Source organism: Rhinopithecus roxellana, chromosome 8 (assembly GCF_007565055.1).
Source record: "Rhinopithecus roxellana isolate Shanxi Qingling chromosome 8, ASM756505v1, whole genome shotgun sequence".
In the NCBI taxonomy this organism is placed as follows: Eukaryota; Metazoa; Chordata; class Mammalia; order Primates; family Cercopithecidae; genus Rhinopithecus; species Rhinopithecus roxellana.
The window spans coordinates 89,076,181-89,089,779 of NC_044556.1; the positions used below are offsets into that span (position 1 = coordinate 89,076,181).

Here is a 13,599-nt window from a genome sequence, read left to right on the forward strand (position 1 = left end):
TGGCTTCTTCACCAAGCTGTGTGACAGCTGGGCCCTGTCGCCTCCTTCCTCGTATCTGCAGCGCCTATCACAGAGTCGCTTCATCTTTGTTGAAAGAAGCTACGGTTCACCCCGAGGGCCGCGGGACGGACGCCGCTCATTCGGCCTACAGGGGGCGCTGTGGCAGCCGGCATTGGTTGCCCTGCCCTCCACTTCTCTCGCTCAGCTCCCGAGCCACACGCCCTGGGCTCCGCCCACTCCCTGACAACATCCCTCCTGCCAATTGGGCGAGCGTGGACGGGGCTGCCCAATGGAGCGAGGCGTTGGTGCGAGGAGCCGCCGCCATCTTGGCGCTGCTGGGACTCGCGTCGGTTGGCGACTCCCGGACGTAGATAGTTTGTTGGGCCGGGTTCTGAGGCGTTGGTTCTCTTTACTCTTCCACTCCGGGCCACGATGCCGCAGTACCAGACCTGGGAGGAGTTTAGCCGCGCTGCCGAGAAACTTTACCTCGCTGATCCTATGAAGGTAAATCGCTGGCGGGGCCGCTGCTTTGGGCCCCAGCCCAGGATGTGTTCCCGCCATCCACTCGGCCGCTGGAGCTTCCCCAGCGCTCCCAGGAGGTGCTGGGAATGAACACAAATGGACCCTGCCAAGTTAATGTTCCGCTGTCTCGTCCCCTTCGTCCCTGATCAAAGCGGCCCAGTGAGGCCCTGAAACTGGCAACAGCCAGGTTCATCTCAGCCCTAAACATCTCTACAGTCGATCTTCCCCCTCCCCAGTCCCTCAACTTCCCTTAAGTCTTCGGTTGTTTTATGAGTCCCTGAAGCCAGGGCTCCTCCCCCTGCAGCTTCCTGTCCTTTGTCTTGGTTCACTTTTCCTGTACCGCCTAGGCGGTAAGGGTACCTCACGTATATGAAACTGATGATGTTTTTCTACTGCCGCTCAGACATTCTTGAAAGCATCATTCTTGATTCCAATTTGAAAGTATCTGTACCCCTTCAGAATATTGGTTCTTAGTATTTTGGGAGTCACAGGCTTTGAGAACATAAGAATAATATTTGCACCTTTCCTCAGAAAAATGTACGTATACGTAAATGTTTGCAAACAATATTTAGGGGATTCATGGACCTCTGAAATACATTCTTAGCCTCTGCAAAAATTATAATGGAGGTGGATGTCAGAAGTTAGCTCATTATTAAAAAGCAAAGGAGTCCAAGTGATGGGAGTTTAGCATTCGGGTCTTTCGTCTCTTTAGGTTTGCTTATTTTATTGTCATGTCTGAAGAATTATTTGAAGTATATTCGTGTTAATTAAAAGTTCTCCTTTTTAGAACTCAGCATATTGAAAGGATTTTATACTGGAAATTTCAGACCTAGTTATGTATGATGCTTCTTTTGTTTTCTGTCTGTTGTAACTCAGTCATCTCTTTTGTGCTTCATTCATTCCCCACTCTCGTGTTACTGAACCCCAAGTTAAATTAGGTTCTGTGGGACACACAAAAGTGAATGAGATGCCGTTCAACCCTTAAGGGGCTGGTGTTATTGGAGGGTATTGTAGATACAGTGTATTGTGACTATATCCCTCAGAGAAGAAAGAAAATGAAAAGCGGATAGATAATCTCAGAAAACCGGAGCTCAGAATTTTTTTTTTTTTTTTTTTTTTTTTTTTTTTTGAGACGGCATCTCGCACTGTCACCCGGGCTGGAGTGTAATGGCTCAGTCTCAGCTCACTGCAACCTCGGCTTCCTGAGTTCAAACAATTCTCCTGCCTCAGCTTCCCGATTAGCTGGGTTTACAGGTGCCCGCCACCACACCTGGCTAATTTTTTGTATTTTTAATAGAGGCAGGGTTTCACCATGTTGGCCAGGCTGGTCTGGAACTCCTGACCTGTGATCCGCCCGCCTTGGCCTCCCAAAGTGTTGGGATTACAGGTGTGAGCCACTGTGCCCAGCCCGGGGCTCAGGATTTACTGTGTGAAACTATTGATGATTCATTAAGTAATATGAATTATGTTTTAAGTTTATGCAGTGAGCTGGTGACCTGTAACTCCAGTGCCACATGTTGTTTATAGTGCATATAAGTTTAAAGTGTGCATCAAGAAATGTTGATAATTATGATTAAAAATAGCATTAGATCCACAGAAAGGCCTAGGTAAGTAACAAGCTGTAAAACATTCTTAGTTCTATTTTTTTGCAATAAAATGGTACAGTAATAAATAACGGAAATACTGTATTTTTTAAATTGAGAAATTTGTTTATAACACTGGTGACTTCTGGTTGCTTCATTTGGTTGGCTTCCATTGTTTGCAGGGTCATTTGTTTCTTCATTCAGACAGTGGTACTCTGAGACCATACAGGACTTTTATCCAGAAGTACCCACAGTATAAACTAAAAATACTTGAGAAACAGTAAAGAATATGTAAATTCACGTCAAGAGTGACTGTACTGTAATAATGTGATGGCAGTGGTAGAGAAAATGAAAATAATTAGAGCAACACTGTGAACAAAGCATGTCTAGAATAGACAAGAGAGAGAATATTTCATCTCTTACCCAGTCAGAAAATTGCAGTTCGCACAGGCTGGAGTGCAGTGGCACAAATCACAGTTCACTGCAGCATTGAACTGGGCTCGAGTGATCCTCCCACCTCAGCCTCCTGAGTAGCTGAGACTACAGACATGCCACCATGCCTGCCTAATTTTTTTTTTTTTTTTTTTAAGACGGGGGTCTTGCTTTGTTGCCCAGGTTGGTCTTAAATCCTTGCCTTGGATGATTCTCCTGCCTCAGCTTCCCAAGTACCTGGGATTACAGACGCAAGCCATGGCGCCTGGCTTGACTAATATGTTGAGAGGGGAGAAGATGAATGTAGATGACGAGCATAACAGGTTTTTTGTTTGTTTGTTTTCCGAGATGGAGTTTTGTTCTTGTTGCCCAGGCTAGAGTGCAGTGGCACGATCTTGGCTCACTGCAACCTCCACCTCCTGGGTTCAAGTGATTCTCCTGCCTCAGCCTCCGAAGTATCTGGGATTACAGGCTCCTGGCACCATGCCCAGCTAATTTTTTGTATTTTTAGTAGAGACGGAGTTTCATCATGTTGGCCAGGCTGGTCTCAAACTCCTTACCACCTCAGGTGATCCACCCACCTCCCAAAGTGCTGGGATTACAGGAGTAAGCCACCGCGCCCAGCCGACTTAACAGGTTTTTTTTTTTGAGTGCCTTCTACGTGACAGACATTTTACATGTTTATATGTTACAGGCATTTCATATATATTTATGTGTATTTACATATATTTATACGTAATACATGAACAATTACAGCAACGCATCAAAGTACATAAATGAATGATTTTAGATACGTTAAATGATTTGCCTAGTTTCTTAAGAGATTAAGATGAAATTTGGACCCAGATCTTTGAACCCCAAGTCCATTCTGTTTCTGCTAGGGCTAAAGAACAAATTTTGTCAGGTCTCTGAAATCTGTTTTCCAAAATTCTCTGTCTTCTCTCCCCAACACGTTTAACCTGTTGATTATACCCAGTATCTTTTTACCACTCTTTCTTGCATTGCTATAATTGAAGATGGCATTACCACTGGATTATGTAATAACCTCTCTGTTGGTCTGTCAGCCTTTTTAGTTACTTAACACTTCTGCCACAATTGTCTAAAAAAAGTTGAATTCTTCATCTCCTGCTTAAAAACTGGTTCTTTGATAACTGGATATAGTCCCAACTCCCAGTCTGACCCATCTCCAGTCTTTCTGGCTTTGTCTCACCATTTTCATGATCTTCAGCTGTAGTCTCATGAAGCTGCAGAATTCATTATATCCTTGTTCAGAATGGTTTTTCAGCCTTCTGCCTTCTTCTATAAGGTTTAAAAAAAAAGCATTTTCAAAGCCACCTCGTTTTTTAGACTCCTTTTTCCCAGTCTAAATTACTTGTTTTCTCTCTTTAGCGTTTTATGTGTATATCCTTTTATAGGGCTTAATTTATTTGTCCTTGTGTTTTGATTATTTTTGGTAAAGAACCTTGATTTCTTTTTCTTTATGGCATCTGACGTGGTGACTCAGCACCCTCTAAATTACCAAATGGACCCCTTTATAAGTAAGTTTGGCCTTTTTTCTTTTCTTTTTTTTCTTTTTCTTTTTTTTGAGACAGAGTTTTGCTTTTGTTGTCCAAGCTGGAGTGCAATGGTGTGATCTTAGCTCACTGCAACCTCCGCCTCCCAGGTTCAAGTGATTCTCCTGCTTCAGCCTCCCAAGTGGCTAGGATTACAGGCACCTGCCACCATGCTCAGCTAATTTTTGTATTTTTAGTAGAGAAGGGGTTTTACCATGTTGGCCAGACTGGTCTCGAACTCCTGACCTCGTGAGTGAACTCTTGCCCTCTCAAAGTGCTGGGACTACAGGCGTGAGCCAGTGCGCCCAGCCATGATTAGCCTTTTAACTCATTTCTCCTAAATGAAACCAGTGAGTTCCTTTAACTGAGAGTTAATACTTCACATAGTTGTCAGGCTTAGTATATTTTTAAGTGTTTTGTTTCTAGATAACTGAATTTTTAAAATATGTAAAACTGAATTTACTAGATCAATAAATAGAATCAGGTATTCTAAAGATAATTAACCTAGTTACAACTTTTTTTTTTTTTTGAGACAGAGTCTTTGCTCTGTCACCCAGGCTGGAGTGCAGTGGCGCCATCTCAGCTCACTGCAAGCTCCGCCTCCTGAGTTCACGCCATTCTCCTGCCTCAGCCTCCTGAGTAGGTGGGACTACAGGCGCCCGCCACCACGCCCAGCTAATTTTTTGTATTTTTAGTAGAGACGGGGTTTCACCGTGTTAGCCAGGATGGTCTCAATCTCCTGACCTTGTGATCCGTCCGTTTCGGCCTCCCAAAGTGCTGGGATTACAGGCGTGAGCCACTGCGCCCGGCCGTTACTACTATTTATATCTGCTTAAATGCTTGATAAGTTCCCTTTCCTCCTTCACTCAGACAAATCACATATAGTGATACAACTTTTTTTTTTCAGTCTCAGGAATGCAAAGACCATAATGGGGAAAGCTGTAGGTTGCAGTTCCATTAGCCCTTTTTATTTAGTTTCCATAATTGTCTTGAGGCCTCTGGTGCTAGATCGTAACCATTTTAAAATTATGTTTCTGAGGCTGGGCGCGGTGGCTCACGCCTGTAATCCTTCAGGTAGGCTGAAAAGGATCCTTTTAGAATAAATACCCCCAAACATCTAAAGGCATTTTTACTATAAACTGAAATGAGGTTAAAAAAAGAAATCAGCTATTTTAGTTCATTCCTTTGCTACAATTTATTTATTTAAGACTTTAAAAAGGTTGGATATTTTATTTGCAGACAGTTTGAAAAGAGATGTACTGAACATTCTCAAAACACATCCACATTCAGGGAATGTCTGTGAGACTTATAAGGTGGCATTTCTTGCCAATAAGAATATACACCAACACACCTAGCCACAGAGGAATGACAGGAAAAGGAGGAAAAACATTTAGCAGAAATGGCTAGTTAAAAAGACCAAATCCATTCCTTAGCAAACAGTGCTGCAGGTCAGTGCAGTTCACACTTTCCATTATTCCACGGATCTTAGCAAGTGGATTCAGACTAAAATATTCAGCAAAATCAGGTTTTTATCATGAAGGCAGAACATAATGCATTATTACATAAAAGCAGAATTCTGCCTTGAAAAGAAGTCTCCACCAACAACTTTTCCAAAAACCAGAATAACTCCTATACTGAAGTGCCATGTTACACAATACTTTATGTTCAATATTCTACAGATTGCCAAAGCATTTAGTTATTAGCATATTCCTATAAGACATCTCTCAAGAACACTTCCATGAACATTATTTTTTTTCTTTCAGTGATGGATTCAAGCAGAGGGTATCGCAGTTTTTCCCTAACCAGTATCAGTAACTCTTGTTTAGCTAGCTGTTTTAAAAACTGCTAAGTATAGGCCAGGTGCGGTGGCTCATGCTGTAATCTCAGCACTTTGAGAGGCCAAGGGGGGTGGATCATGAAGTCAGGAGTCGAGACCATCCTGGCTAACACGGTGAAACCCCGTTTCTACTAAAAAATACAAAAAATTAGCCAGGTGTGGTGGCAGGCGCCTGTAGTCCCAGCTAATCGGGAGGCTGAGGCAGGAGAATGGCGTGAACCCGGGAGGCGGAACTTGCAGTGAGCCAAGATCATGCCACTGGACTCCATTCCAGCCTGGGGACAGAGCAAGACTCCGTCTCAAAATAAACAAAACAAAATAAAAACTGCTAAGTATCTACAAGCCAAAACAAAAACATAAGTTTTTTTTTTTTTTTTGAGACGAGTTAATTATTTATGAGAAATGTCATCTGTCTTCACTGTTTCTAAATATGTATTTTTGTTTCAGGCACGTGTGGTTCTCAAATATAGGCATTCTGACGGGAACTTGTGTGTTAAAGTAACAGATGATTTAGTTGTAAGTATACATGTTTATTTGTTACATACTTTCAGATTTGCTTGTTATTAGTTTGAAATTATTAGAGTTTATGGAGATTACCTGTTAGGATGCTTATTTTGCATTTCATTCAAAAATGAAGAACCTCATTCTAGCAGCTACTTTTATAGACCCTCAGGAAATAATTTAACCTGCTTTCTTAATGCGTTATGTCAAGTGTCGTTTAATAAGTGCTGTCTTCAGACCTTAAGCAACCGGAATGTAGAGACCAAACTGGATATAAGGGAGTAAAAGTTTCCTTTAAATGACAGTGTTTGAACACAAGTTACAGGCTTTATTCTTGTATTTCCTGCCCTTGATATGCTCACTCTTGTTACTTCCTCATATCCCATTCATTCCTTAACCCTCTGCCATCTGTTTTCTGCATATGGTATTCCACTGAAACTGCTCTTGGTGAGAGCACATCATCAGCTCCTTTATTTTCAAACCCAGTGGTCTTATTATTCGTATCTTACTTGGCCTCCTTGCTGCTTTTGATAGAGAACCCCACTCTTTCATAGAAATAATTATTTTGGCACTTGTGGCTCTGTTTTATCTTGGTCTTACTATTTATTCTGTGTTTCTATTGTTTCTTCTTTGCTTTTTTTTTATGTACCTCATATATATATATGTGCTTCTCTAGGATTCTGTCCTTGATTGTCTTTTCATACAGCTTCTGGAGCAGTTCATTTAGTTAAGTCTAATACTGCACCTATCTATGTCTACTTGCAAATGTGTGTTTAGCTCATATTCTTCTGACTAGCATCTGTACCTCACATACCCTCAAAATTCGTTTGTCTACAGGGGAGTTTATCATCTGTTCTTAAACTAGCTCTTCTCATGCCTGTAATCCCAGCACTTTGGAAGGCCAAGGCGGGTGGATCACAAGGTCAGGAGATCGAGACCATCCTGGCTAACACGGTGAAACCCCATCTTTACTAAAAATACAAAAAAATTAGCCGGACGTGGTGGCGGGCGCCGGTAGTCTCAGCTACTCGGGAGGCTGAGACAGGAGAATGGCGTAAACCTGGGGGGCAGAGCTTGCAGTGAGCAGAGGTGGTGCCGTTGTACTCCAGCCTGGGTGACAGAGCGAGACTCCGTCTCAAAAAAGCAAACAAACAAAAAAAACTACCTCCTCCTTCTGTTCCTACCTTCCTACTTTTAGTTGCATTATTTTCCACCTGGTCAGAAATCTGGGGATTTTTTTAATTAAAAAAAAAAAGTTTTTAGAGACAGGATATCACTATGTTGCCCAGGCTGGTCTTGAACTCGTGGCTTCAAGCAGTCCTCCCACTCAGCCTCCCAAGTTGCTGGGATTATACACATGGGCCACAGTGCCCAGCCCAGAGTGATTTCTATTTTTCTTTTTCTTTTTTTGAGATGGAGTCTCGCTCTGTTGCCAGACTGGAGTGCAGTGGCTCGATCTCTGCTCACTGCAGCCTCCACCTCCCAGGTTTGAGTGATTCTCCTGCCTCAGCCTCCCAAATAGCTGGGACTACAGCTGTGCACCACCACGCCCAACTAATTTTTTTTTTTTATTTTTAGTAGAGACAGGGTTTCACCATGTTGACCAAGATGGTCTCCATCTCTTGACCTCGTGATCCACCCATCTTGGCCTCCCAAAGTGCTAGGATTACAGGGGTGAGCCACCGCACCTGGCCTTTTCTTTTTATTTGTTTGTTTGTTTGTTTGACGGAGTCTCACTCTGTTGCCCAGGCTGGAGTGCAGTGGCACAGTCTTGGCTCACTGCAAGCTCTGCCTCCTGGGTTCATGCCATTCTCCTGCCTCAGCCTCCCAAGTAGGTAGGATTACAGGTGGGCACCACCACACCCGGCTAATTTTTGTATTTTTAGTAGAGATGAGATTTCACCATGTTGCCCAGGCTGATGTTGAACTCCTGACCTCAAGCGATCCACCTACCTCGGCCTCCCAAAGTGCTGGGATTACAGGTGTGATCCACCATGCCCAGCCCCAGAGTGATTTCTAAAAGGCAAATTTGATTGTTCTCCCTTGCTTAGAAACCTTTAAACTCCACCCTTGCATCCCCTCTAATCTCTGTAATTTCTGTATTACATAAGAACTCCTTTAATGTGCTGTGATGTGTTAGGCCTCAGTGCTTTTGAACATTCTGTTTCCTCCTTTGCAATATTGAATCCTACCTCTGCCCCTAATGTGGCCAGACTGCTGCTTATCTTTCAAAACCCCACTCGAGGATTGCTTCATCTCTTGCTTTTCATTTTGACTTTTTGTGCTGTATCACAATTCTTTTATCACATTTGTCTTTTTAATAGACTGCGCTTTAAGACAATAGAGATAGATGAGTAATATTCCTACGTGTTTTATTTCCATCGCCTGCTATGATGTCTTGACCCAGAGAGCACTCAGTAAACATTTTTAAAATACATTAGTTCTTTTTAAAAATGGTATAGAGTGATTTTTAAAATCACTTTTGTCTTTGGTCATATATTGTATTTGTGTTCAGGGTTCCATTATGAGATTGCATGAAGTTAGACCTTTTAGCGATTACCATGTCTTCTAAGAGCCAGTTTAATTTAGTGAGTAGCTGAACATGTGAAAAAGGAAGAGTGAATTGAAATGTAATATACTAGACATAGATTTAAGAGATGTGAATCCTAGCTTAATCATTTACTAGCATTTTGGCCTTGGAAAAGTTTAAGCCAAAAGTTTAGCCTTCTGGTCTCAATTTCCTCATCTGTAAAGTATCATAGTGATAGTAAAAAAAATATGAAAGTATCTAACATTAGTGCCTACTGGTAGATTGAGTAAATATTTTCTTTTGTTTGTTGGTTGTTTTGTTGATTGCTTTTTTTTTTTTTTTTTAGAGACAGTGTCTTGCTCTGTTGCTCAGGCTGGAGTGCAGTGGCTCACTGCATCGTCAACCTCCTGGGCTCAAGCAGTCCTCTCGCTTCAGCCTCCCGAATAGCAGGGACTACAGGTGTGCACCACCACACTCAGCTAATTTTTAAATTTTTTTGTCTAGACAGGGTCTCATTATATTGCCCAGGCTGATCTGGAACTCCTGGACTCAAGCCATCTTTCTGCCTTAGCCTCCCAAACCACTGGGATTATGGGCGTGAACCACTCAGTACTTCTTAAATCTTGACATTCCACACTGAGAAAAATTTTAATTGTGATTGTCACAGAGTGGTTAGGTATACCTGCTGAAGAAAAACCCCTATGTCCTGTCTTAAAAATAGGGGAATAGGCCGGGCGCGGTGGCTCACGCTTATAATCCCAGCACTTTGGGAGGTGGGTGGATCATGAGGTCAGGTGTTCAAGACCAGCCTGGCCAAGACAGTGAAACCCTGTCTCTACTAAAAATACAAAAATTAGCTGGGCGTGGTGGTGGGTGCCTGTAATCTCAGCTACTCAGGAGGCTGAGGCAGGAGAATCGCTTGAACCTGGGAGGCAGAGGTTGCAGTGAGCCAAGGTTGTGCCACTGCACTCCAGCCTGGGCAACAGAGCTAGATTCCATCTCAAAAAAAAAAAAAAAAATAGGGGAATAACTGCAGAACAAATTTTAATACAAAAGGCCTTATCTCCAATTGATGGCTCTTTTTGCCTTGTTAATAATTAAATATAATTAAGGATCCATGTTCACTTTGACTTTTTTATAATCCCATGTATGCATAATTTTTCTAATCCCATAATTGATTTATAATACTGTCTTCTACGGACCTAAAATCTTTTTCTGTCAGAAACTTCAGTGAGAAGGTATGTATATTCTCTTGTAGCACATATGCTAAAAATTTAATGATGAATATTAATACGGCCTTTTTACAAGATTGCTGCACAAATTTGTACAATGCGTGGATAAATTTTTTTTTTAAGTGAGTTGTTTAAAAGGCTGGATGAATTCAGATCAGTTGGGCATAATGAGGTTGAACTTCAAGTTATTTTAGTGACTTTTATTACAGGTACAGGATCATTAGTTCCTGTTGTTTAAAACTCATGTGAACCTTTAAGATGGGCTGAAGAAAAGTGGACCTATATTACAAAATGAGGGAAGGGCTACCGGCTTAAAATTGCTATTTCTGAAGATTCTACAACAGATGGCTTTATGACCAACCATAAGCAGATCTTAAGTATCTAGTGAAGAATTTAACTGCTAACAAGGAAGAATTTGGTTTGCTTTAAAAGTAGTATCTTCAAGCCTGGGCAACATGGAGAAACCCCATCTCTACTAAAATAGAAAAATTAGCTGGGTGTGGTTGTGTGTGCCTGTAGTCCCAGCTACTCAGGAAGCTGAGGATCGCTTGAGCCCAGGACACAGGTTGCAGTGAGCTGAGATTGTGCCATTATACCCCCAGCCTGGGCCACGGAGTGAGACACTGTCTCAAAAATACATATCTTCAGAAAATCAAGATTTTTTTTATTTTTATTTTTTTGAGACAGAGTCTCACCCTGTCGCCCAGGCCGGAGTGCAGTGGCATAATCTCAGCTCACTGCAGCCCTGACTCCTGGGTTCAAGCAATTCTTCTGCCTCAGCCTCCCCAGTAGCTGGGAGTACAGGTGTACGCCACCACACCCAGCTAATTTTTGTATTTTTTTTTTTTTTATTTTTATTTTTTTTTGAGACGGAGTCTTGCTCTGTCGCCCGAACTGGAGTGCAGTGGCCGGATCTCAGCTCACTGCAAGCTCCGCCTCCCGGATTCACGCCATTCTCCTGCCTCAGCCTCCGGAGTAGCTGGGACTACAGGCGCCCGCCACCTCGCCCAGCTAGTTTTTTGTATTTTTTAGTAGAGACGGGGTTTCACCGTGTTAGCCAGGATGGTCTCGATCTCCTGACCTCGTGATCCACCCGTCTCGGCCTCCCAAAGTGCTGGGATTACAGGCTTGAGCCACCACGCCCGGCTAATTTTTGTATTTTTAGTAGAGACAGGGTTTCACCATATTGGCCAGGCTCGTCTTGAAGTCCTGACCTGGTGGTCTGCCCGCCTCGGCCTCCCAAAGTGTTGGGATTACAGGTGTAAGCTACCACTCCTGGCCAAGAAAATCAAGATTTATCTGGTTTATGTGTTGACCAGCTATACAGAGAATTCTAGATTTTTTTCTAAAAATTATCAAACCCCCAATTTCACCAGTAGAAAAAGGTATCTTAAGATTTCTGGGTTTTTTTCCCAGCATAACTCAGTTACTTATGGCTGGGAGAAAATACCTAGGGAGATAATCTAATACCTAATTCTAAGCCTTGAGTTCTTCTCATCAGACCACAGTAGGATTTAACATTTAACATTTTTCAGAAGTTTCTGATAGACTTCATTTAGTTTTTTGTCCACAGCAGTGGCATTTAAATTACTATACTTTAAGATGTGGAATTGCTGGAGGCTTGGAAACTTGAGTGCAATTTTCGACCCTCCAAGGAGAATAGAGCAAAACAGTGGTAGGAAAAACTCAAAATTTTACCCAATTGTATGTTTTCTACATTGTCAATATCTAGTTGTATATAGTTAATGTGTACTTCTAAAATTTCTGACAGTGTTTGGTGTATAAAACAGAGCAAGCTCAAGATGTAAAGAAGATTGAGAAATTCCACAGTCAACTAATGCGACTTATGGTAGCCAAGGAATCCCGCAATGTTACCATGGAAACTGAGTGACTGGTTTGAAATGAAGACTTTGTCGTGTACTTAGGAAGTAAATATCTTGAAATAGAGAAAGTGTTGGGACAGAAAGTACTTTATGTAACTAAGTGGACTATTCAGAAGCTTAGAGGTCATTTTTTGTAATTTTCTTTTTAATGTTTACTTTAGAGAGCTAGGGATGCAAATGTTTTCAGTTAGAAAGCCTTTATTTACTTTTGGAAATTGAACAAGAAATGCATCTGTCTTGGAAACTTTGCAGATTATTTGATGTTAGGTAAAACATGTAATTGTTTCTCTGGCAAATTTGTATCAGTAATTTGAAAATGAGATATTAGAAAAAAATTCTTCTTAAATTTAGTTCATCTTTAAAAGAACATTAAATATAACCATTTTGTTGGATCGATGTATTTCTTTTGGAGCATAAAATGTATGCTGTTGTGACCAATAAATATAACATATGGAAATTGGAATTAACTCCACACCATAGTATGCATTGTTATGCATATGGTGCACCTAATTATGTATACCAGTGTAGTCTCAATTATATCTAAAAGTAGTTGTGACTAACAAGTATGCTTTGCCTTATTTCCACATTTAAACTACCTTTTAATATAAGGGATTTGTAGTATCAGCTTGTTGAGCAATGACTTTGAATCGAGTTTTCAGTGATCAGAAGCAGCAGTTATTTGAGTGCATGAATGGAATAACTATAATGTAGTGAAACCACCATATTACAGAAATATTTACTACATATTTTCCATCTGTAGTTTCTCAGAAAGGCTATGGATTAGTTGAACTGTCAAATCTTGCATACTTCTGTGACACCCTTGCCCGTTTTCTCTAACCAAGGTGTTAGGTGTGACTGTCACAACTGTTAATGTTTTCCGGTAAACTAGAAGTATAATATTATTTGATAATTATATTTGTACCCTAAATTTCACCACCTAAATGTAATGTTGATTCCCAAGAATGAAATGAAGGCACTACATTGAAATATGTTTTGTATAAATTTGTCATGTTGAACAACATTTTAGCATGGTAAGTTCCCTTAGCTATATGAATTTTGGCATGTTTCAGAGAGATCAGTAAATAAAATATTACATAAAATATATTGTTTGTGTTGAAGTTTTTAACTTTTCAGAAATTGTTGATTTCTGAGCTGGGATATACTATATTCATTTAGTCCAAAATGAGCCTAGTAATGCTGAAAGCAAATTTTTTGTTTCTCAGTACTTTATATTACATGACTTTTTCCGCACTATGTGTTAATGGCAAATTTGTTTTCTTGAATTAGAAAAATAACATCAAATAGTATAGGATTATTTTGGCTTTTTGTTTTTTTTCCCCAGAATTAATGGGATCACCATCAGGGAAGGATAGAGGTTTGACCTTCTTCCCTACAGAGATGACCTGAAAAGGAGAGACCGGCATTTGGGTTATTTAAGTCCTGGTAGCTTGTAACAGAATGGTTAAGAACAGACATTCCAAGTCAAGACTGCCTGGCTTTCAATCCTGGTTCCACTATTTCCTAAC

At 41.1% G+C, this 13,599-nt stretch overlaps 1 protein-coding gene across 1 annotated transcript; it reads left to right on the forward strand.

Moving 5' to 3' along the window:
- Positions 1-288: 288 nt before the first annotated feature.
- Positions 289-13,177, forward strand: SRP9 (signal recognition particle 9). The gene is made up of 3 exons (XM_010360345.2): positions 289-504; positions 6,375-6,443; positions 11,962-13,177. Exons 1-3 carry the CDS (start codon positions 433-435, stop codon positions 12,079-12,081), a joined length of 261 nt encoding a protein of 86 aa, XP_010358647.1. The 5' UTR covers positions 289-432; the 3' UTR covers positions 12,082-13,177.
- Positions 13,178-13,599: the final 422 nt, after the last annotated feature.

What these genes read in the sequence shown, in the direction of transcription:
- SRP9 (XM_010360345.2), top strand. Translation starts at nt 433, where the DNA reads ATGCCGCAGTACCAGACCTGGGAGGAGTTTAGCCGCGCTGCCGAGAAA. An exon ending in ACCTCGCTGATCCTATGAAG is followed by an intron (nt 505 to 6,374) that starts GTAAATCGCTGG and finishes TTTTTGTTTCAG; the next exon opens with GCACGTGTGGTTCTCAAATA. An exon ending in AAGTAACAGATGATTTAGTT is followed by an intron (nt 6,444 to 11,961) that starts GTAAGTATACAT and finishes AATTTCTGACAG; the next exon opens with TGTTTGGTGTATAAAACAGA.